Consider the following 25,419-nt stretch of genomic DNA (forward strand, 5'->3'; position numbering starts at 1 on the left):
ATTTTGAATTTGCATTGCGGGAAATTCTCCAGTTCGCTATTCATTGTAACATATCGCGACATTTCATTTTTGATAATCAAACACCCTCATACCAATCGGAAATGATCGGCTATATATGACCGACGAAATGCCCGAAGAATTGCCCTTTTACAAAAATCTGATTTTCATTCCATAAGGGGGTCGCGCGTCGGCGTTGACGCCAATAACATTATCAAGCGACATCATTTTAATAAACAGCTGCAGAGATATAAATCTCACACAAAACAAATCCAATAAACAGAATGTTAGCGGCCCGAAATTCCAATGACACCAAAAAAAGACAAATTTGATAAAAAATGTAAACATGAAAACAAAAAAAATTACATGTTTTACATCTCAGGGTTTTTTTAAGAAAAATCTAAAATTTTCCCTGACTTGGGTTAAAAATTTAAAATGAATGTGAATTACAGAAAATTTGTTTCCCAATTTTGGGCAGAATTATTTACCCTTAAAAAGTAGATCAAGGACAAAATCTCAAATAATTTAAAAACTTAAAAGGGCTTTATGAGGTTAAAAACCTAAAAAAAATAAAATTTGAAAAAACTTTCAAAAAATTTGGAAAGGGGGGGACTTTTAAAAAAAATATTAGGCAAAATATTAAAGAAATATACTTTTAACCCAAATTTAAAAACCCTTTTGTCTGCCCTGGTTTTGCCCGTTTTTAGGGAAAAGCGTTTAAACGCTTTTCAATTTGGGTCATTTTTTATGCTCCCCGAAAAAATTTCGGGGGAGCATATAGTCGCTGCCTTGTCCGTCCGTCCGTCCAATCCGTCCGTCCGTCTTTTCCGGTCCGTCCGGTCCGTCCGTCCCGTCCCCTTTTCTTGTCCGGGACATAACTTTGAAATCACACAAAGAGGTATCAAACATGAAACTTTGTAGGTAGATAGATCTCATTGAGTAGGTGTGCAGTGCACAAGAACCATAACTCTGCCTTGCCTAATTTTGAATTATCCCCCTTTGTTTATTTTACACTTTGAACATTTGTCCGGGACATAACTCTAAAAGTATAAGAGGTATCAACATAAAACTTTGTAGGTAGATAGATCTCATTGAGTAGGTGTGCAGTGCACAAGAACCGTAACTCTGCCTTGCCTAATTTGTTAATTATCCCCCTTTGTTTATTTTACACTTTGAAATTTGTCCGGGACATAACTCTAAAAGTATAAGAGGTATCAACATGAAACTTTGTAGGTAGATAGATCTCAGTGAGTAGGTGTGCAGTGCACAAGAACGGTAACTCTGCCTTGCCTACTTTTGGAGTTATTGCCCTTTGTTCATTTTGACACTTTGACTTTGTCTGGGACATTACTCTAAAATTATAAGAGATATCAACATGAAACTTTGTAGATAGATAGGTCTCATTGGGTGGAAGTGCAGTGCACAAGAACCGTAACTCTGCCTTGCCTTATTTTGAAGTAATTGCCCTTTGTTTATTTTTACTTTTTGACTTTGTCCTGGACAATACTTTAAAACTATTAGAGATATCAACATGAAACTTTGTAGGTAGCTAGATATAATTGGATAGAATTGCAATGCTTAAAGAACCTAAACAAAGCCTGGTCTAATTTTGGAGTTATTGCCCTTTGTTCATTTTTACACTTTGACTTTTACCTGGGACATAATTCTGATATCATCAGGAAACTTTATAGATAGATAGATCTCATTGAATAGAAGTGCAGTGCAAAAAAACATAACTCCGCTTTGCCTAATTTTGGAGTTTTTGCCCTTTGTTCATTTTTTTTATACTTTCCTGTGTCCAGAACCTTCTCGGGGAGCATCACCCGGTTCAACCGGTTCTTGTTTACAATTTGAATAATTATTCTGGAAAAACGAAGAGCGCGATTGATCTGAACTTTTGCACACGGATTAGTGGTCTAAATCTACATCAAATGGTACATTTATCTGGAAAAAATATATTCAGTCCCATCATGTCAAAAAACCTCAGTAGAGCCCATTTAAAGACAACTTGAAACCAACGGAGAACTAGAGCCATTTGGAAATATCTAGATCCGGGGCCGGGGGCATATCTAGATCTGGTTGATTGTTGACTTGAGAACACCCGATGCGTTCTTGAAAGCACCCAAATTCAAGAGACAAATTTGCACTTAAGACATATTATTCTCAGAAATAATAATGATAATAATACATGTAATAATAACCCCCCTAAAAACACAGACACAAATAACTCAACAAAAAACAACATAAACAACAATAAAATAACATTTTCATCTTTAATTTGTGTTATCAAGCTTTGTAAGAACATGTAAAGAGTTAAACTTTAACTGAATGACAGATATTTGTTTACATTGACTACTGCCCGTTTCTTAGAAAGGGTGACAACCCAGATTAGTGGCAACGTCCAAATGTCGTATTTTATTGCATTCTTCGGTCATTATGCACACCTTCGGGCCATTATCACATAATGGTGAGCAGCAACCAACTATTAACCTATAAATAGAGAAGTTACATCAACTATATTCCAAGTTATAAATTTGATACTATTTTAACTATATGTTTCAGGTATCATAAGGTTGCGGTGTATAGAGTGCGAGCACATTAACTGGAACAGGACATACAACTTTGAAGGTGTACAGAACATATATCAGCTTCTACAGAGCAAATATAATCCGGCATGTGCCCAGTTAAACCCACGTGATCAGTAAGTTAATGGATTTTTAAAAATATCTGAAAAAAAAAACAACAACAAACAACAACAACCCCTACCGTTTCTTTGATTTCTTTTTATTTTTCTACCTAAAGGTGCTTAATTCTATCCAGGACCTTTTGGCGGTATTTTTAATATTATATAAAATTCTATGGTATTAATATACAATGTAAATGCATCAATCATGATTTTGATAAATCAGTATCTAGGCTAAAACCAGCAAAGCTATTGTTTGCAACTGGAATATCATTCTTGTTTGTTTCCACAAAAAGATTTTAAATTTTCTATAAATCTACAATTATTTTCTTTGTTATTGTTAAATCAGAAGGCCGTACTGAAAATAAGTATACTTCTTACTGTGTCAACTTTGTATGTTACCTTCTATAAATAAAGATTTTTAGCTCGACTATTCGAAGAATATGAGAGCTATTGTAGTCGCCCCGGCGTCGGCGTCAGCGTCCGCGTCGGCGTCTGCGTTGGTTAAAGTTTTTTGTAAAGTCAAATATCTCAGTTATTGCTTAAGATATTCAATTGAAACTTAACTATTAAAGATATTTATTTAAAACTTCACATATGCATTTAGGGTCATAATTGTAGGTCACTGACAAAGATCCATAATTCTATCTTGCATTTAGGCTGATTTTCTCCCCTTTCTCAACTAAAGTTTTGCTTGTAAGCTGTAATTACTGAAGGGTTTGTGCCTTTTTTGGGACAATTTTATGCATTCATAATAATAAAGCAGTGATTTACTTCATAAAACATCTTAATAACAAGCCTTTTTACCTTTTCTGTCAATTTTATGTATTCATAGGTAATTAGTATTATTATACTCAATAAAACCCCCTTGTGACATTACCTTCCGAATAGTCAAGCCAATACTGTATAATAAGACTCTCTCTAAGACCTATTACATGAATTTATTTAAAAAAAAAGCCCTTTTGTGAACGTAGAAAATTTAACACTATCAAAGCTCTAAATTTAACATTATCAAGGCTCTTTTACTATCAAGCACTTAGAATAGTCGAGCGTGCTGTCCTACCGACAGCTCTTGTTTAAATATTATTATTATTATTATTATACACGGTGAGTTAGAAAAAAAAGCATACAATGCAAATAATAACCTTTCTTTTCAGGAATATGTATAATCAAAATTATCAGAATCAGCAAAACCAGCAAAATCAGCAACCACTTCCAAATCAACCTGGCAATAATTTCTACCAGAATAGATACGATGTAAGGGAGACAATTTGCCCAGTTTTTGATGAAAAAAATCGGTGTAATTATGTGTATGGGATAGCGACAGTCTATCTTCCAAGTTATAAAGCAACAAGTGAGTATTATGTTTTAACTTTACCACGATAATTATTATACCCCGACAAACGAAGTTTAGGGGGGGGGGGGTATATAGGAGTCAGCTTGTCGGTCGGTCGGTTGGTCGGTCGGTCGGTCGGTCCGTCGGTCGGTCCACATCATGGTTTCCGGACGATAACTAGAGTTTGGAATGAGGTATTGTAATCAAACTTGGTATATAGCAACCTTATGTGGCAACTCCGGTTGGTATTGTATTTGGACCCCCTGGGGTCAAGGTCACCGTTACTAAAAATAGAAAAATGGTTTCCGGACAATAACTAGAGTTAGGAATGAGATATTGTTATCAAACTTGGTGTATAGCAAGCTTATATGAAGACCTGGGTTGGTATTGCATTTGGACCCCCTGGGGTCAAGGTCAAGGTCACTGTTACTAAAAATAGAAAAATGGTTTACAGACAATAACTACAGTTAGGAATAAGATATTGTTATCAAACTCGGTGTATAGCAAGCTTATATGAAGACCTGGGTTGGTGTTGCATTTGGACCCCCTGGGGTCAAGGTCACCGTTACTAAAATTAGAAAAATGGTTTCCGAACAATAAGTACAGTTAGGAATGAGATATTGTTATCAAACTTGGTGTATAGCAAGCTTATATGAAGACCTGGGTTGGTATTGCATTTGGACTCCTTGGGGTCAAGGTCAAGGTCACCGATACTAAAAATAGAAAAATGGTTTTCGGACAAAAACTTGAGTTAGGAATGAGATATTGTAATCAAACTTGGTGTATAGCAAGCTTATATGAAGACCTGGGTTGGTATTGCATTTGGACCCCTGAGGGTCAAGGTCACCGTTACAGTGTTACTAAAAATAGAAAAATGGTTTCAGGACAATAAATAGAGTTAGGAATGAGATATTGTAATCAAACTTTGTGAAAAGCAAGCTTATTTCGAGACCCCAGTTGGGATAACAATTAATTGAAATATTTCTTTGTACACAGTTGATAGTTTGTGTTCAAATTTTTCTTCAGACTACTTATTTTTCAAAAAGTCAAAGTTGCTGGTGGGGGCATTAATCACCTTCAGTGTTAGGTCTAGTTTGAAATGGACTTGTCCATCTTTCAATCTGGACAGAAATATTATCATATTTTTGGAAGATTCCAAAATACATACGCCTGTGCAGTCATGGTTGACTTATTGTCTGAACTGGTCGCATACGACTGACTTATGTTTGCACTGGTCGCATACGACTAATGTCTGCACTGGTCGCATACGACTTATGTTGGTCGCATACGACTTATGTATGCACTGGCTGCATACGACTTATGTCTGCACTGGTGAAAATATTGTCTGCACTGGTCGAGTTATTGTCTGCATTGGTCGCATATGTTTAATATGTTGTCGCCAATATGATAAGAGTTTTACTTTTATTCTAGGACTGTTATCTACACAAAGAATATTTCATTTTATAACCCAGGTTTTAGTTTCTGTTCTGTTATAATTCTCTTTATAATAATATTTTTTTTTTACTTTAAAAGCTAAATATTAGGAGAAACAATCTACTTAACTCACGAGTTCATACGAAAATCTTTTTGATTTGTGTTATTTCCCTTTGAAGAAAGAAGCATGCTTTTCATTTTCGCGATTTTTTTTTACTCGCATGAACCTGGTCTAGTGATGAAAACTATTTTCTTTAGGGCTAGGCTGAAATGTTTTAGGTCAAGTACGTCGATATTTAAAAGATCTTCTAGCATAAATCAATTAATTCAATACTTGTGTTATTGTTCATTTGTGTATATTTTTTCAGTGACCCTTGAAATGCATGTTAGGAATTGTATCAATCCACGTGACGTTGTCGACAATGGATGTTACCGCAGAGACACGAATTACGGGTACTTTGAGGTTAAACACTTCTTTCAGGACAGGCTACAGTTTTTGGGAAGCGCTTCTGTTCAACGATTTATTGGCGATCAGTGTTACTGTAACAGTGATTTGTGTTATCCAAATATCAGCTCCAGTCCCAGTTTGGTTGCCTCAGCTTCCAGTCTCGTTTTGGCAGTTCTTACCTTTATTTTATTTAAATGAATTCCACTTTGACTGATCTACGTTCCAATTTCCCAATCTTTAATGACTAAATATGAATAGGCTTATTGCCTTTAAAGGTAGACTAGATTGTATGTGTGTATGTATGTATGTTTGTTGTTTTAAAATGTAAGTAAAAGTAGACATGATCGCCTATCATCGTAAAATTCCGTTTTATAATCGGAATATGTGAATTTATTTCTTAATTGTATAATTATATAAAACACGTCGTATTATTTCGATGTTTTTTTACTATTTGTGACGGAATACACGCCACTATGATACTCGACATATGAAATAATATTGTAATTGCCCTTACCAAAAAAACAAAAAAAAAAAACAACCGAGTACATGTATTTACTTTCATAATGCAAGGTTATATACCCTTCCAGAACAATAAAATTTATGTAAAACATTTTTGAATTTTTGTTTTTTTTAAAAATGCTATTAGGTTTTTTTTTTTTTTTGCAGGTGAAATTTGGTATTCTTTTTGAAAAATTTAGTAAATTGTGGCAGACCCAATTCCCGGTTTTTCCTTTTGTAAAAAAAAGTCCATTGGTTGCAAGTTGTTTTTTCGGTATTCCTTTTCGAACAAATAAGTTTCCCCTAAAAATTTCCCGTTTGCAAAATTTGCTGCATTCATTGCCCCCATGAAAATGAATCCCTCGTAAATTCCCGGCTTTTCCTTTTCCCGTAGAATAAGTAAATTGTCGCAGGTGCAATTGTAGCATATTTAACGTTATATTTCATTTTTTTAAAGACATTTTAATGTGTTTTTACTTCAGCTTTACAATCTATTATACTTTGACTGTATTAAAACGATATTATACAGTTGTTATTATTATCATGTTTATCAGAACAAAAGTATTTTATCATATATGCACAATAGGTATCTTATCGTATATGTACAATATATTATATGTACACTATGTATCTTATTGTATATGTACAATAGATTATATGTACAAAATATATCTTATCGTGTAATGTACAAAACGTATTTTACCGTATTTGTACAATAAGTATGTAATGTTTTTGTACAGAGTGTTATTGTGTTTGTACTTAGTACATAGTGCATTATCAGCATTTATCATTGTGCCATGTGAATTAACTGAGTACACAAGTGTTAGTTATTTATAGTCTGATTTATATGAATGAAGAATGAATACACTCAAAATTGTTTTTTTGAATACGCTGATTGCCAAGCATTGAAAGCTTAAAATTACACAAAATAATGAGGAATGAGCATTTTGTTTTAATCTGTTTTAACAAGTATGTAAATTTGGAATTTTAAATCCACATAAAGATCCATAAAAAAAAAAAAACCAAAGCAAAAAACACACACAAATAGTACATGACAATTTGAATGTGTATATGAATATGTGAACTCTTTGTCATGTTTTAAGATGTAGAATTTTGTTTTTATCATTTTAGAAAATGTGTACTTATTATCACATTTGATATTTGTATACAAGTACTGATGTAGCAAAAATGAATTTTTTGTCTTACTTTTGTCTTACTTTTGTCTTATCAATACAGTATATTAGAAAATGTGTACTTTTTATACGTTTGATTGTACTAAAATGAATTTTATGTCTAACAGAAAAACTGCTTCTAAGTAACATATGATATTGATATGTTTTTTTTTATGTTTTAATGATCCCCATTTTTAAACATTTTAAGTTGAAAAAAAGATATGATATAATTTTAACAATCTTGGCCAATATTTAAGTTTTTAATGTCTCTGATCTCATTGATTTTTTTAAATCAGTTAACATATTTTTATAAATGAAGAGCACTTTTTTATATCATAGTGAGAAAAAAAGCCAAAGTACTATTGTAGGGCTGCGTTGAGCGTTGTCTGCTCTGAGCATCGTCAGCTCTTAGCGTCGTCTGCTTTGAGCGTCGTTTGCTCTGAGCGTCGCCTGGATTAAAGCGTCATCTGCTTTGAACGTCGTCTGCTTTAAAGCGTCCGCTGGTGCTTTAAGCGTCGGTCCTGCTTTAAGCGCCGTTTAGTTTGAGCGTCGTCTGCTTTAAGCGTCGTCTGCTTTGAGCGTCGTCTGCTCTTAGCGTCTTTCTGTTTTTGAGCGTCGTCTGCTTTGAGCATCTTTGTCACAAAATATTCTGAAATGCTCCATCAGCCATTGTTCAGCAGAATCTAAAAATAATAAGCTTTATAAATGCTTTTTTTAAAAAAGATTGAAAAAAAGTTAAACTTGGTGACACTTGAATGTAAGTTAAATGATGTACTTGAACACCAACTGAACGTAATTGAGCCGCGCGCCAAAACCAACATTGTGGCGTTTTGCGACCAGCATGGATCCAGACCAGCCTGCGCAAATCAGGATCCATGCTTGTCGCAAACGCACTATGTTGGTATTGTCATGGCGCGGCTCAATTATTATATCATTTTAATATAACTGAATTGTTTTGGCATATCTAGGTTTATATATTTTTGTTATATATTGTGCATTCTTTTAGCTAGTCTATTTTCATTTTTATGCTTTATACGCCTTTAATTATCTTTATTTTATGCCTTTATAAAGGGCCCAATTACACGCATATCATGAATTTGAATTTTTTTTTATTAAGAATCTTTTTATTGTTTTTATCTTAAATATCCTGTATTGCATATTTGTTTTACTAAAAACCTGTTGTACTAATTATCTGCTAATATTTGTTGATATTCGAGTTCAAAGTATATTTGAGTGAACTTGTATGTACATGTATTTGAAAGATTGCCGGAATTCAGTATGCTATTAACGGCCATAACGGATAATTGGTAGGGTGTTTTGCTTGGCGCCAACTTTTCGTCTATATCGTCCGGTAGAACGGTTATCTGAGGTGGAGTGAATCCTTTAAACAATATAAGTAACCGAAACGTTATTTACAACGGTAAGAATATCAACGTTTTCAATTTTTTGCCTTCATTTGATTACTTATTTCCCGCTAGACAAAAAATAACTACTTCCGGGAATGACTTCGCGGTTACAAACTCATTTTTTTTCCGATAAAAGATCTTGCTCTACTAAAAAGATTTTCTTAAAACTTACATTTATGTAAATTTTGTCATGATGCCTGACTTCAGAACAAACACATGCAAATAAATCGGACAGGACTTTAGTATATTTAGTTTGTTTTGATTTCCTTTTTAGATCTTATTTCATTTTTTAAGGTATGAGTCATTATAAAGTTTGTATTAAAGAAGTTAATTGAAGGTTTAATTGAAGGGTACAGCTAGTTCTGAGAAATTAAGGAACATTTTACATCATTACTGAATGTTTTCTGTTTTAGGATCATTTAAATAAATAAACAATATGATAAATTATTTTCTCATTCTCCCACCGTGTATAACCCGTACTATTGGATGCAGGATAGATGTCATTTGTGCAAACTATTCGTCAATGTATATTCTGACACCACTGACACCATTGACTTATAAATTAAAAAATAAACAACAAAACAACAACAACAACATGTTGTGAAGCATCAGCTAATATTCTAATAAACATAAACCTTACCTTCTTACGAAAAATGATTCTATGTACATGACCTTGAACATTTGATTACAAAATTAAGATTTATGTGTAATGTCGCCGTACACAATATGCAATGTGCTTTTTGTAAATAGTTCTATCTTTATTCTAAATTTGCATGATTTATATGATGACATTTGTAAAGTGTCTGAAAAAAAAGTGACAAATTTTTATTTCATGCAAATTTTTACATTGCTATACATATCTAATTATGTTATTTCCACGTCAATTTGTTGTATTTTTATTGTATCATTTTTGTATCTTTTTTTTGTTATTTTTTATTATAAAAGTTTCTCATCAATTTGAATGTTTAATCTATAAACAGCAATATATGTTTTGTTTTTTATTGGTATATATTTTGTAATTTGTGAAACAGCACTGTTTGTTTCGAGTGTATTTTAGATTTATACATGACGGTTTGATACAACTAATTAGTTGAAGCTACATTTGTTATTTCATGCACCTTTTCAAGGGGAAAAAATCAAATTAAGTGGTTCATAAGATAGATATTTTTATGTAATAAAATTGAATACAGTCAAAACATCTTTTATTGACCGTAAAATAATATCTTGAAATTAAAAATAAAACAGTAAGCGATGTAATACATTGAAAATGGTAATCAACAGTAACGTACATACATGTACAATGTACTTATGTTTAAATTTTTGCAGTAAAAAAATCCAAAAAGGTTATACTGATAATTTGATATGACGAGTCATTAATGTAATATAACATAGTGATAATGAGATTGATAATTATGATTAGTTATTGTATACAATATGATATGTAAATTATATATTTCGTCCATACATTAAAACATGCTCTAAAGTTACATATGTTCTTGTTATTACTATCATGTAGTGCCGTGGAGTATTTGGCATTGGTAGCGGGTGTGAAATCGGAACTGGAAGTTTCAACATGAGTGACCGTAATTAAAGTTGCAGACTAGAATGTTAGAGTTAAATATTCCAAATTATGTACACGTACATCCATTTTTATTATAGCAACTTATAACATAAAGTTTATGAGAGCATTTTCATCACCCGTAGTCATCCCCCACTACCTTTTCCGTTAGCTTATTTTCGCAATCACGAGTCCCAAATCCTTGATGATGTATTCGTTACCTTTGACGATTGGGTTCACATTATTCCACATGCCACTCCTTCTCATTGCACTCGTCCTTAAACTTTGTCCTAATGTAATTCGTTCTTAAACGCTGTTCTTATAGCACTTATTCTAAAATTCTGTTTTTAGCTCGTCTATTCGATAAGAATAAGTAGAGCTATTGCAGTCACCCGAGCGTCGGCGTCGGCGTAACCACTTTTGTTAAAGTTTTTGTAATAGTTCAAATATTTTCAAAGTCCATTGACATACGGCTTTGAAACTTTGCACACTTGTTCACCATCATGACCCCAACCTGTAGACAGGAGGAGCTAACTCTATCAAGCATTTTGACAGAATTATGCCCCTTTTTCGACTTAGAATTTACGTTAAAGTTTTTGTAATAGTTCAAATATTTTCAAAGTCCATTGACATATGGCTTTGAAACTTTGCACACTTGTTCAACATCATGACCCCAACCTGTAAACAGGAGGAGGTAACTCTATCAAGCATTTTGACAGAATTATGCCCCTTTTTCGACATAGAATTTACGTTAAAGTTTTTGTAATAGTTCAAATATTTTCAAAGTCCATTGACATATGGCTTTGAAACTGTGCACACTTGTTCAACATCATGACCCCAACCTGTAAACAGGAGGAGGTAACTGTATCAAGCATTTTTTTTACTATCAAGCACTAAGAATAGTCGAGCGTTGCTGTCCTACCGACAGCTCTTGTTATGTCCCTTTATTCTTAAACTCTAATATCACTCCTGCTGAAATTCTGTTTTAATGTTATCGTTCTCTAACTCTGTTCTAAAGTGAATTGTCCTCAAACCCTTTTATGTCATTCATTCTTGAACTCTCTTTTTATAACGTTCGTCCTAATATTCCGTCCTAACGTCACTAGTCCATGATGACTCTCGTACTAAATCCTTAGAGACATTGTTCTATTGGTAGTTGTCCTAAAACTGTTGTATACGTAGAGAAATAATCATATACTTATTATTGTGCTGTTTATTATCCAGACAACATTAGGTACGCATTTTACTAAATTCCTGTTCAACTAAAAAATATTACACTATGAAGGAGAACATAACTTTGGCATTGGTTATGTTATGTATGGTTTTACGACTCACCAACACAATTTAGGTCAGGCACCGAAACATGAAAGATGGCTTTGGCTAACCCCGGGTGTTACAAACGGGTCAATATCACCTAACCTGCTTGGGCTAAGAAATGCATAGACTTCAGTCATTCGAACCCATTAAGTAACCTCTTACAATAATCACGCAGGGATGAACGGTGGTTTTAATTATGTTCAAATAATAGGGGTGGCAACATGGTACTTGTAATTTATGTTGTTTACTATTTATTATGTATGAGTTTGGATTCTATTTTCTTTTTTCTGTGTGTAACTTGACTTTTTTGTTAAGAACAAGTAAATGTCACATGATTATGCATGTACATATATAATTATAAACAAAGAATGAATACTGTAAATTTCTTTTTCTCTCGCTTCAAACATGAAATTAAACAATTGCATACTGAATCACTGAACATTTGATAACATAATTATTTGTAAATACTTAATGAAATTTGATGTTTGTTCCTATGCTCTGAAATTTCTTTAATAATGATAGAATAAAGATATGATCACCATCCCCATATCTCACCATCCAGTATAGTTATAGTTAAAAATGCTGTAACATATATATTATGTTGTAAACTAATTGTTTATTTGTTCACATGTTATTACAAAATGTATGTTTTGTAATCTGTGTCTATGAAATAAAAGAAATGTTCTGTTCTGTTCTGTTCTATGATGCACCAACCATTTGAGGCCAGGCAACCTCTCAGCTACAAGGGGGTAGCATTGACATTAATATCTAAGTACGCATTTATACACATACACTTCTACAGTCATGTGTTTCATATAGTTCATCAATGTAAGAAAGAAATGTACCAATTTAATCTAAGGAAAGTGAATTAACTATGAAAATTTGACCCTATAAGAACAGATGAATTATAATTGAAGAAAATAGTACAACATGTATATGCAGGAACGTTTTGTCACTAAATAAAAATGATTTAGTGTCACCCTACCAATGATTTTTACAACATACATTCCTTCTATTGTTCTACTTTACAATGATAACTGAATACTAATTGTCTGTTGAGCAAAGATAACGGTTATTCATAAATCACAAAATGCCCTTTTAAATGGTTATTTATGTCGGAAGAGCTTTTTTTTTTTTTATAAATTCGATGCCGAGATGATTATTGGAAAGCGGCGAGGTGTTCTGAATGTTGTATGAGTTAACTGCAGTTTATTTAAATGGAAATATAAAGCAGATGTTTCTATTCTTGTATATATAATATCGACCAACCTATGTAAGATATTTATTATATTATGCAAGTACATGCATTATTTATATCATGATGTTTTGAGTCACTATTCTATACATTTACAGACATATATCATGATTATGTTTATCTTGTCGTCTGCTATTCTCGGGATTCTAGAAATTATTCAAGGTAAAAACATATTTTTATATTATTGCCGTATAGTTTCTTTTTCAATGCTTTTATGAATGCAGATTTCTTAAAATGTTTACAATTTTCTATAATGGTAAAGTTGTCACTATTTATACCATACAGCAGCTGGAATGTTTATCCTTTTTCATTTGTTATTTTTTTATTCTACATGTATATAATTTTTCAAGATTAAAATTGGTGAATCCACATATTCTACTACCCAGACTTTCTAGAGAGGCATATTCCGCATTTTTTGATACAGCTTTAAATTTAATTGCAATAGGTTAAACTGAAACCATTTTAAAAAAAGTCTAGTAATAAGTATATAATTTTTTAAAATCCTCATAAAAGTTTCTTATGAACTGCTGGAACCAAAATTAATTAGCCTTTGTCAGAATAGAGCCAGGCAAGCCTAAACATCCTTGTCAGTAAAGAGTCAGGTCACCGTGCACATCCTTGTCAGTATAGAGCCAGGCCAGCCTGCATACCCTTGTCAGTATTGAGCCAGACCAGCTGAGCCAGACCAGCCTGAACATCCTTGTCAGTATAGAGCCAGGCCACCATGCACACCATTGTCAGTAAAGAGCCAGGCCAGCTGCACATCCTTATTAGTATAGAGCCAGACCAGCCTGAACATCCTTGTCAGTATAGAGTCAGGCAACCCTGCACACTATTGTCAGTAAAGAGCCAGGCCAGCTGCACAACCTTGTAAGTATAGAGCAAGGCCACCTGCACACCTTTGTCAGTATAGAGCCAGGCAACCTGTACATCTTTGTCAGTATAGAGCCATGTCAGCTGCACATCCTTATTAGTATAGAGCCAGACCAGCCGGCACACCCTTGTTAGTATAGAGCCAGGCCACCTGTACATCTTTGTCAGTATAGAGCCAGGCCACCTGTACATCTCTGTCAGTATAGAGCCATGCCAGCTGCACATCCTTTTCAGTATAGAGCCAGGCCACCCTGCACACAAATGTCAGTAAAGAGCCAGGCCAGCTGCACACCCTTGTCAGTATAGAGCCAGGTCACCCTGCACACCATTGTCAGTAAAGAGCCATGCCAGCTGCACATCCTTGTCAGTATAGAGCCATGCCACCCTGCACACCATTGTCAGTAAAGAGCCAGGCCAGCTGCACACCCTTGTCAGTATAGAGTCATGCCACCCTGCACACAATTGTCAGTAAAGAGCAATGTCAGTTGCACATCCTTGTCAGTATAGAGCCAGACCACCCTGCACACCATTGTCAGTAAAGAGCAAGGCCACCCTGCACACCCTTGTCAGTATAGAGCCAGGCCAGCTGTACATCTTTGTCAGTATAGAGCCAGGCCAGCTGCACATCCTTGTCAGTATAGAGCCAGGCCACCCTGCACACCCTTGTCAGTATAGAGCAAGGCAAGCTGCACATCCTTATTAGTATAAAGCACGACAAGCCTGAACATCCTTGTCAGTATAGAGCCAGGCCAGCTGTACATCCTTGTCAGTATAGAGCCAGGCCAGCTGCACATCCTCGTCAATATAGTCAGACCACAATGCACATTCTTTTCAGTATATAGAGCCAGGCCAGCTGCACATCCTTGTCAGTATATAGCCAGGCCAACCTGCACACCCTAGTCAGTTATAGGGCCAGACCACCTGCACACCCTTGTCAGTATAGAGCCAGGCCACCCTGCACACCCTTGTCAGTATAGAGCCAGGCCACCCTGCACACCCTAGTCAGTATAGAGCCAGACCACCTGCACACCCTTGTCAGTATAGAGCCAGGCCACCCTGCACACCCTTGTCAGTATAGAGCCAGGCCAGCTGCAAATCCTTGTCAGGTTAGAGAAAAGGGAAAAGTGGAAACATCCTTTTTTAAAAAAAGGCACGACGGGCCTGGAAACCTTGTTGTAGTATAGAACCAGGTTATTTGTAATTTATTTAAAAGAAATCGGGACCTACAACACATTGATTATTTTTCAGTTCATGCAGAACTATCATGTATAGAGTGTGACCATATTGACTGGAACGAAACACTGACTCACACCAGTGCACACTATATCTACTTTCTGCTGCAAGATAAATATAACCCCGCATGCGCACTAGAAAACCCACGTGACAGGTACGAAAAATAACAACATTATTTTTCATATTGTACTGTAAAACAAATGTATCATGCATTCCTTTTAAAATGACATTGAGTATATTCCAAAATTTTGGGAATTTTTTAATTTGATTTTATTTTTATAATTACTGGGAAAAAAAGGGTTTGGGGGGTTAACCGGTAGGCTTTCTTAAATTTGGCTAATAAACGTTATAAAAGGGGGTGGGGTTTGCCCCCAAAAAATAACCCTCGCTTAAGCGGTGACCGCCCAGGGGGGTAAAAAACGCAAAAAAAAAAAAAAACACACACACTCGCCTAGCGGACTTCTCCAAATCTCTCCAGAGGCGTGAACGTCGCGGAGAAGGTACACGACAGGCAAAGGTCAAGTCACCTTAAGTACCAGAGATGATTGGTTGACCTGTCGTGACTAACTCTGGAGGGTTGGCGATAACGAAGGCCGTTTTTGTTTTCGTTGGTCAGGAAGCTGATGCCTTGACAGTATTTTCGTCTCCTTTACCACCACTGAACGAAGAACAGGCTACCGAAGATTCAGCATGAAAAAGACATCCCCGATGAGACTACATTAGTGGACCGGCAAGGATGCTATATTCTCGGACATATGTTTTATTCCGGCGCCGAGCATAAACAAACTTAAAAAAACACACACACATCGCGTAGCGGCTCGGATTATAAATATAAACAAGCGTTAATATAGGGCCATATAACCAGTCAAAATTTTTATAACAAATGATATTCCGAGCGCATTGTTTTATGTTAACCTTTAAATTTTATACATGCTGATGTGAATTTTTTACATCAATCATTTTCATTGTAATTATTCAAAACATATCTGCAGGTACGAATATGAACAATATTTTCTACGGCTTCAGAAAGAGCAGCAGCAGCAACAACAACAACAACAACGTCAACAACAACAACAGCAGCAGCGTCTCACCTGGCAAAACTATAAACAACGTTATGATGTAACAGTATCGATTTGCCACGTGCAATGTACGTACGTATTTGGCGACGTTGACGTTTATCTTCAACCATTTCAAGAAACCAGTAAGTCATATATTCTTTTATAAAATGTTAACTACATATACTCGGCTAAAAATGACAGAATAAGCATCATAGCACATATTAAAAAACAACAAACAACCCACTCCCCCCCCCCCCCAAAAAAAAAACCCTTAAGCACTGCTTTTTAAAAATCTAAAAGTACTGTTAGATGGAACCCGAAAATATGCAGCTTTTTTAAAGTCTTACAGTACTGTTAGTTCGACACCTTAAAAATAGATATATCAATACCTAGTCGAACTCTTATCTGAGAATTTAAAAGAACGCTTCCATAAAAAAGCATATATATATTCTATGCATCTTAAAACACCTTTTTAAAATCTACATATCTCTTAAGAACGCGGAACTCTATAAAGATGCAAGTATTACCTAGCTCCCCTGGCTGCCATTTTGAGGATCATTTCCAATATATCATATACAGATAAGATTAAAATCACCTTTATGAAAACTGATAATCAATCTTTTACATACTGATGCTGAGCTAATATTTTCCTTCATACTTACAAAAGAAGTTTTTAATTCACACAAATCAACAATTTATATTATTTTTTGTTTCATATTTTGCCAATAAATCATTGTAGAATAATTACGAAAACCTAGAACTCCGCGAGTCGGATGTGACGCCTTGTGAACAATATAGTTTAGGAGAAATGGCCAGGACAAAAATGAAATATGAAAATTAACAAAGGACAATAACTCAAAACATAAGAAATGCAGAGTACCAGTTCTTGAGCACTGCACTTCTTTTTAATGAGATCTATCATCCTATGAAGTTTCTTGTCCATAGCATTTATACTTTAGGAGAAAAATAATGTATGAAAATTAACAAAGAGCAATAACTCAAATAATAAGAAATGCAGAGTACCGGTTCTTCTGCATTGCACTTCTTCTTTATGAGATCTATCATCCTATGAAGTTTAAAGTCCATAGCTTTTATACATTAGTATGAAAATTAACAAAGAGCAATAACTCAAAAATTAAGAAGTGCAGAGTACCGGTTCTTGAACATTGCACTTCGGGTCATTATAAGAAGCATGCATACCAAGTTTGAAGTCAATCCGACTTATAATGTCTAACTTATGCTCCGGACAAGCTTAAGGGGACGCCGACAACGACGCCGACGACGACGCCGACAACGACACCGCCGACAAAGGTAACCCCTATATGTCGCCTTTTTCAAGGCGACACAAAAAATGGCTGCCACTTTTGGCAAAGGAGGTATATATTGTAAAAATGAGGAACTATCATTAAAACAGAACACATGTTTGTTTACACTTTTTACGAATGATAATTTACCTTCATGAAGTTACGATTACAACTTCACGAATTCATGAGTTCAACTTTATGAGTTCACTTAGTCTATTTTAATTTCACAAGTGCATGATTTCAACTTTACGAGTTCACGATTCACTTCATGGAGTCACGAGTTCTACTTTACAATTTCACGTGCACGACAATTCGTGGAGTCAAAATCATAAATTCAGCAAGTTGAAATTCTGTCTTTACGTAGATGAATTCGTGATTTCCCGAAGTTGGAAACGTGAAGTTCAAAACGTGAATTCATGAATTTTAAGTAGAAAGCGTGAAATTGTGAAGTTGAAATCGTGAAGCTGAAATCGTGAATTCATGACTAAATTCAAATGAAACGCTGTATGTTGATATCACGAATTCATTAGGTTTAAATCATGAATTCGTGAAGTTGAATTGATGAATAATTATTCAGGAAGTTAAAATGTCCTAAATGGATTTCATTTCTTTTTCAGTAAAGTTAAACATGCACTGGAGAAGTTGTTTAAACAAGTTGACTGCGATTACTGACGGTTGTTATGAACGCGACACTAACAATGGCTACAAGGATATTACTGCAATTATACACCGGAAGTTGCAGTTTCTAGGTGACGGGGTCGTTGGGGTCAAACGCTTTAAAGGTTATCAATGTTACTGTTCCAGTAATTTTTGTTACCCGACTAGACATTCATCATCAGACAAATCTGCTATAAGTTTAAGCCTTTTAATTGTTTTAAATGGATATTTTATTATAAAGTAGACATTACTAATGTTGCATAACAACAAAATACAGGTGTTGTCATCTTTATTTTCTTCCAGTTATAAATTCTACTTTTATACAGCTTTTACTGCATGGATAACCTCAATCGGGTGCAACGGGAATGCCTGTATAGCGTTTGTAACGTTACAGTTTCGTTTCAACAATTTTATTTTAACTTATATAAAGTATGGCACATGCAGACGATGTGTGAGCACAAGATCTAGGTCAAAGGTCAAGGTCACACTTGTACGCCAGATGTCATGATCTCCTTTTGTGTATAGCTTGTTATTCATGAATTTCGTAAAAATATACGCATAAATACGCTGCTTGTTAACAATTAGTGAAAACAACTTAGTTCAGCACCCCAAAAGTCAAGTTTACACTTGAATGTCAAACTCATGATATGATAATGAATTGATAGTCATGTCCAGTGCATATCCTTTCATTCAATGATATATATATATATTATAATAATTTGGATTAAATAAATGAATTTTTAAAACAATTTGTGACGAGTGAGAACAAGTTTGTTGTTTAAACATAAATGTCACACTAATACTTTAAAGGGTTATAGTTTCATTCAAAAATACATTTATACATCACTTGTGATTCACGAATAGACTTTGAAATAACTAGTCATACTTTTGTGGCACAAACGACAGAACGGTAGCTAGAAAGATGAAGGTTATACTTGTATATCAAAATAGTACATTGATGACTGTGTTGAAATAATTGGGCCCGCTGAGAGAGAATATTCGTAAGACTTTGTATTTGTTAATGATTTTATATCCTTGCGCAATGCTGTTTTTATAGTAACCATGCCTTTGTAGACAGATAAAGATCATGATTTATATATTAGGTCCTGCCGCAGCTTTGTGTGCATTTGTTTCTTTCCAACGACTGGTCTTGTTTAAATTTGTTTGTAATAGACCTAATTAAAATTATGCTAATATATAACACGTAAATTTTATGTTGCTTCAATCACAGGTGCTAGTTGCATTGATTTGACCTAAAATGTGTTTGACCTTGTTATTTATACAATAAAATATCAATATATTAAAAAAAAAAAAAAAAAAAAAAAAAATTTCACTGTTATATTATTATAGACAAGGTATGCAACATTCAGGTACGAAAATTATGGGTACGCCGGTTATCTGTGTTTAAAATTTTTCACCGGGCGGTAATATCGTCGGATTTTTGCTTCGAATCAATGCACAATATATTTTTCTATTACAATTTACTATTTACAGATCCCCAATTAACCGCTAGTTAATGTTTTAAAGCCCGAAAGTAAGAAATCACCCAGGTCCGAAAGATGAGACCGTCATGACATGTACATTGTAAGCTGGTATTTACGCTTGAAATACATCAACAAAGAGATCAAACGGGTCGAACTCACATGCAAACAACTGGATTTTACATACTTTTAAATGGTTTTATCCTCCACGAGTCAAACTTAGTCCTATGAGCCTGTATTTAAAGAAATATCCTACATGTAGACGATATTTTTAGAAGGTAATTCCCACCGGAAGTATTCTCCGGCTTCCGTTTCACATACATTGACAAAGAGCGGAACGGGGAACTAAGCACGTGTTGCGGAGAACACTTCCGATTTAGGAATTACCTTATACATGTAGAATTTTTCTTAAAATACGGGCACATAGAACTTAGTGCCACTCGTGGAGGATAAAACCATTTAAAAGTATGTAAAATCCAGTTGTTTGCATGCGAGTTCGACCCGTTTGATCTCTTTGTTGATGTTTTTCAAGCGTAAATACCAGCTTACAATGTACATGTCATGACGGTCTCATCTTTCGGACCTGGGTGATTTCTTACTTTCGGGCTTTAAAACATTAACTAGTGGTTAATTGGGGATCTGTAAATAGTAAATTGTAATAGAAAAATATATTGTGCATTGATTCCATTCAAAAATCCGACGATATTACCGCCCGGTGAAAAATTTTAACACAGATAACCGGCGTACCCATAATTTTCGTACCTGAATGTTGCATACCTTGTCTATAATAATATAACAGTGAAAAAAAAAAATTTTTTTTTTTTTTTTTTTAATATATTGATATTTTATTGTATAAATAACAAGGTCAAACACATTTTAGGTCAAATCAATGCAACTAGCACCTGTGGCTTCAATTCATTAATAAACTGCCTAATACAAAAAAAAAAAATCGAATTTTCATTGGCCACATACAGTTTATATTGAGAAATTTCTGCCCTGAGGCGCCCATACCCTGAAATTATGATTTTACAAAACGATATAAATAATATCGTCGGCTATAAATTTACTGTACTTAAAATTGCGGGTAAGATAACAAAATGCGGGTACAAACCGTTCCGTCCCGTTCAATTCCGTCCCGTTCCAGTGGGCACAATGTCAATATACTGTTAAACAAGTGAACAAACAATTTGTATTTTTTGCAGATTTTACTATGAAAATTATTTCTCAATTATCACAGACCAACTTTAATACAGATCATGTAAATTAAATAAAACATTAAATAGCATCAAATCAAAGCTATATTCTTTTACCATATATTAAGAATTAAGGCATTTATATCCACATTCACCCTAAATTCATCTAGTCTGAGTAAAAAGTAAAACTATGTAACATAGGAAAAGAATATCAGATTAAGATATTCTTCTTTTTTTTCTTTTTGAATTTGCAACAGTTTGATCTATGCAGTTCGCACTATGCACTGTTAATGGTGACAGATTTAAAGATTTTTACATGCGATTTTTTGATATTTACCTAGGTCATATTTATACAAACCTTTTACTTCACAAAAATATAAATTAAAAAAACAACAACAACAAAACATATAAAACTGATTGGTTTTCACGTAAATTTTCAGGTATATTTTTTATAAAAATGGACTAGCATAAATGTTCTTTCAACAATAACACAGCACGTTCTACTTCTTCAGTTATTTCTGTAAATCAGTCTACGTATATCTAAGGTGTGTGTTTCAATTATTGTGGTTTTTGTAGAACTGCAGTAGTGACCTGGGTGTTCACGCCGCAGGTACCGGATCCTCTCAGGATTCTAAAGTAGCCATCTTCTCCCCATTTCTCTCCCCAGGAGTTTTTCACCTTCCAGTAGGGTTTCGTGCTAAACAGATCCTTCTCTTTACCAAAGCCAACAATTAGAACCGCTAGAAAAAAAAAATATTTAAGCCTACAAAAATGCAATAATTTCATCTTAACCTCATACATATCAATGTTGATTTTTTTTGTTGCATAGACTTAAAATGATATATATATTCATTTCAATGCACACTTGAAAATAAACATTTCCAATGAATCCATTAAAGTAAATATAAATCTGGAAAATAAATATTTATTTCTGTTAAGGTTTGAGGGTTTTTATAACAAAATTAAAATAATCATGTCCAATTAGCGCGCTCACGATTACCGTTTTAAGATGGTCAATACTCTAAAAACATCATTTATTTACCATGGTCGAGGTTTGTTTTGCTGCAGAAAATTGGATCGAACACTCCTTTATGATAAAACTGGAGCAGAGTGGCGTCAAGGGCCACTGACAATGGTCCTATATTCATCAACTGCTCTGCAATAGTAGTTTCGTTCTGAAATTAAATGTTTCAAAAGGAATTTCACCAAAAGTTATTATTATTTTTGTTTTCTTCTCAAGTTTTCTGCATTCAGCAAAATATTTAAAATGCTGCCAATAACGATGTAACATCGTAAATGAAAACAGATATGTATGTAGATAAAGGTATTTTACACTCTAACAGTAGTTTGTATGTTGGAGTAGTACGTGACTTTTGAGTCTTTCGTGGAATGTGATGTTTTGGATACATTAAGTGTTTAAAACTGGCGGATTTTTACAACAAAGGGTGGAATATGTTAATCTTTGGTGTCTGAAATTAATGACAGAGTAGAGAAGGAATTAACATTTTAATTTTGTTTTATTCATAGGAACAATAGACAACATTGTAAGTCTGGGATGTCATGGTGGACATGAAAATTAATTAGACGAGTGCTCGGATGCATTTACATTTATGTTGACGACGGCGTTCCATATTTTTAACCTGAGTGGACATGTGGAGGAATATAATCAATGTTGTCACCGTATTGAACTTATTAAACTAGTTGGATAATTTTAATCTACGGGATTTATTAATCTATTTATCACATGTTCTGTACTAATGAAGTTTTTTTTTAAAGTCGAGGGCATGAATAACGTCCCGTTGTAAACGTCATAAACAATAGATGTTCAAACATGTTTAACATATACAACAATTTCTTTTGTAATGTAACTGTTAATATTACATAAGTGAAAATACAACAGCGTAGGAATATATTTCATGTGAAAATGCGCATTTGCATATAACATACACGACCTTGCCATATCGTTTTAATTAGCTACGTTTGCTAATTATTCAAATATTTGAATTCATCATACGTTGACACTGTACTGTAATGTTTACACAGTGTGGTTTCAATAATTACTTTTCTCTCTACTAGAAACTCTTAATTGGAACATTTTCTCTCGTTAAAGTGATCAAAATAATACGACTTAAATGATAAAATGCAAGTCCACAAAATTATGCCAGACATAATGTCCGACTCTATCTAAATTTGACACCAAAACATTACCTAAACCTATATTTATATTATAAAATGTTTATACCGGATCTACGGCTTTCCAATCGACAACTTTCAATCCGGGTACAAATTTCTTTGGGTTTATTTTAACAGCGCAGCTTTGCGTCATGTTACAGTACGGTACAGGTGGGCCACACCGGGTCCAGTTGTATCCTGCAGCAGGACATATATCACACGTGCCCGGTGCTCCTCCCAAACCACAACAATACCAGTAGTCTTCCCAGGTTTGAAGCCCACCCTGAAGTTTCATACATCATATTTATGATTCAACAAATAATCACTCTAGCTGCCCTGCAACAGTGTATTATTACAAAGATAGGATAATACAGACTTTGTAAAGTGCAGCACACACTTTAATGTCTTCATTTTGTTGTAAAAAATATTGAGAAATTCAAGCTAAAGAACAAAACCCCATACAAATAATGCCTCAACTGTCACAGTGGCATGTTTACATACTTAAACAAAATTTTATTTTTAAAAAAATCGAATGATATATCAATATAAAATATCTAAAATGATTGTACCATAACAAGTAAGTTTCACAAGCCGATTACTTATGAAACTATTGATTAGGCTAAGTTTTGTACGCGTCCACTACTGGTCATGGTTCAATTTCCCTACTACGTGAAAAATAGCTTAATTCCGTGATTGATAGGTCAAGGACTTTATAAAGAATTTACACAATGACCTTAACTTCTCACCTCACAGTTAAGAGGGGTCATATACTAGTCATGACCAACATACTAAACTTAAGTACTATAGGTAAACAACGTTCCCTAATTATTGATCGGACACGATTTTAGTGGGCACGGCGAACTTAATCTTTGACACTGAGGTCAACAGGGGTCGTCTACTGAACATTGGCAATGTCCGTACCATGTAACATAAACCAAGATTAATTCCTTCTCAAGCTATTGATCAGTCAAATAAGTGACGGACGAATACGTAAGGACCAACACCATCACACTATGCTCACATTTTTTTAAGTGGAGACGTTGGGCGTCCTTGACCGAGTGGTTAAGTTCGTTGACTTCAAACCACTCCCCCCTCACCGCTATGAGTTTGAATTCCGACAGGGACTTTGGATTCTTTCATGCGATGAAGCTATCCAGCTAGCTTACGGAACGTCGGTGGTTCTATCAGGTACACATTCGTGCCTAAAATTATGCGAGGTCTTCACCCACCAGTAAAGCTGGAACGTCGCCATATGACCTATACTGTGTCGGTGTTACATAAAACCCAATCAAACAAACAAACAAGTAAGTGGAGATATAAATATCGATTAGTGTGATTTTACGACACGAGATAACGCACAAAATTGTGTGATATACTCAGAAGTATTGCAAGACTAACAGCTCAACTTACCGCTTTCATAACGTACTGATATGCAAGATATGGCCAACCCCCAAATATCCCACAGTCAGCATGTGTGTTATTACGTGGTGTGTCTGCTATACTGTCACACTCTACAACCTGCTCCACGGACAAATTCGTCATCGGCTGACCAGCCTGAATCCACTGTCCTTCAATATTCTCTACCGTACTGCAATTACATATATATGTATCTTTGTCTCAAGTTTCTGAGCACAGGAAAAATGATTTGGAGCAAGAAAATACTTTGTTTTAACGCCGTCTTTGATAGCTTTTAATAAATTAAAGTTACATCAGTGTTTACGTTTACGTGATATTTCCTACCTTATACTCAGCGCCAAGTACTCTTTATTGAACTACCGTATTTACATATTCCTTGCAGCAATACAAGTATACAGTCAGTGGTTGTCCTCTTATACAACAGACATAACAGACAAAATTTGAATATTTTGTGCATTGTATGACCAAAAGATTTGTTTAATTAATTTTTTTACCTGAACGCCCAACATGTTCCAACATCACCTGTATAATGAAATAAAGACATTGAAATACAGTGAAATACATTATCTTATTTCAACTACTTTCTCTTATTTCAATGTAAAACAAAACAATTTACAAAAAATATATATAAGCCAAAAGTACATTCACTTTAACTTTATAACTTGGTGCTTCTTTAAACGAGAACGAAAAAAAAAATTCAAAGTTATAAAGCAACTATATTTTGGTTTTTATATAATTGGTAGTATTGTAGATCTGCTTATGTTTTGATAATAATTGTATTCGAGAATTGGAAAAATCGCGTTTGTCCATTGACGCTATGACCCACGTTAAGTAATAGAAAGAGCACCGAAACAGGAGGCTATCTGATTTTTACGAGGGGGCGTAGCCCCCGGGTATAAATCAGATTGCCGAGTGTTTTGGTGTTCTT

At 34.4% G+C, this 25,419-nt stretch overlaps 3 protein-coding genes across 3 annotated transcripts; 2 read left to right on the top strand and 1 right to left on the bottom strand.

Annotated features, from left to right (window-relative positions):
* The first annotated feature begins 2,518 nt into the window (after positions 1–2,518).
* On the top strand, positions 2,519–6,337 carry LOC132751711 (uncharacterized). Its single transcript, XM_060741927.1, has 3 exons — positions 2,519–2,698; positions 3,838–4,034; positions 5,819–6,337. The coding sequence occupies exons 2-3, from the start codon at positions 3,842–3,844 to the stop codon at positions 6,094–6,096; spliced, it is 471 nt and encodes a 156-aa protein (XP_060597910.1). The 5' UTR covers positions 2,519–2,698; positions 3,838–3,841; the 3' UTR covers positions 6,097–6,337.
* Positions 6,338–13,086: 6,749 nt separating this feature from the next.
* LOC132751557 (probable serine/threonine-protein kinase DDB_G0280133) lies at positions 13,087–18,503 on the top strand. The gene is made up of 4 exons (XM_060741735.1): positions 13,087–13,266; positions 15,226–15,364; positions 16,203–16,411; positions 18,190–18,503. The coding sequence occupies exons 1-4, from the start codon at positions 13,152–13,154 to the stop codon at positions 18,471–18,473; spliced, it is 747 nt and encodes a 248-aa protein (XP_060597718.1). The 5' UTR covers positions 13,087–13,151; the 3' UTR covers positions 18,474–18,503.
* Positions 18,504–20,896: 2,393 nt separating this feature from the next.
* Positions 20,897–25,013, bottom strand: LOC132751723 (cysteine proteinase 1-like; the record flags this gene model as incomplete). Its single annotated transcript, XM_060741939.1, is given in 5 exon segments — positions 20,897–21,643; positions 21,946–22,078; positions 23,146–23,358; positions 24,486–24,663; positions 24,986–25,013. Coding segments are annotated over 5 exon segments (734 nt in total), but the record flags the coding sequence as incomplete, so codon positions are not given.
* Positions 25,014–25,419: the final 406 nt, after the last annotated feature.

This window comes from Ruditapes philippinarum, unplaced genomic scaffold (assembly GCF_026571515.1).
Source record: "Ruditapes philippinarum isolate M1 unplaced genomic scaffold, ASM2657151v2 ctg904_1_1_1_1, whole genome shotgun sequence".
Lineage (NCBI taxonomy): Eukaryota > Metazoa > Mollusca > Bivalvia > Venerida > Veneridae > Ruditapes > Ruditapes philippinarum.

Coding starts and splice junctions, on each gene's coding strand:
- LOC132751711 (XM_060741927.1), top strand. CDS start 3,842: ATGTATAATCAAAATTATCAGAATCAGCAAAACCAGCAAAATCAGCAA. Junction 4,035..5,818: donor TCCAAGTTATAAAGCAACAA/GTGAGTATTATG, acceptor ATATTTTTTCAG/TGACCCTTGAAATGCATGTT.
- LOC132751557 (XM_060741735.1), top strand. CDS start 13,152: ATGCATTATTTATATCATGATGTTTTGAGTCACTATTCTATACATTTA. Junction 15,365..16,202: donor CTAGAAAACCCACGTGACAG/GTACGAAAAATA, acceptor ACATATCTGCAG/GTACGAATATGAACAATATT. Junction 16,412..18,189: donor TCAACCATTTCAAGAAACCA/GTAAGTCATATA, acceptor TTTCTTTTTCAG/TAAAGTTAAACATGCACTGG.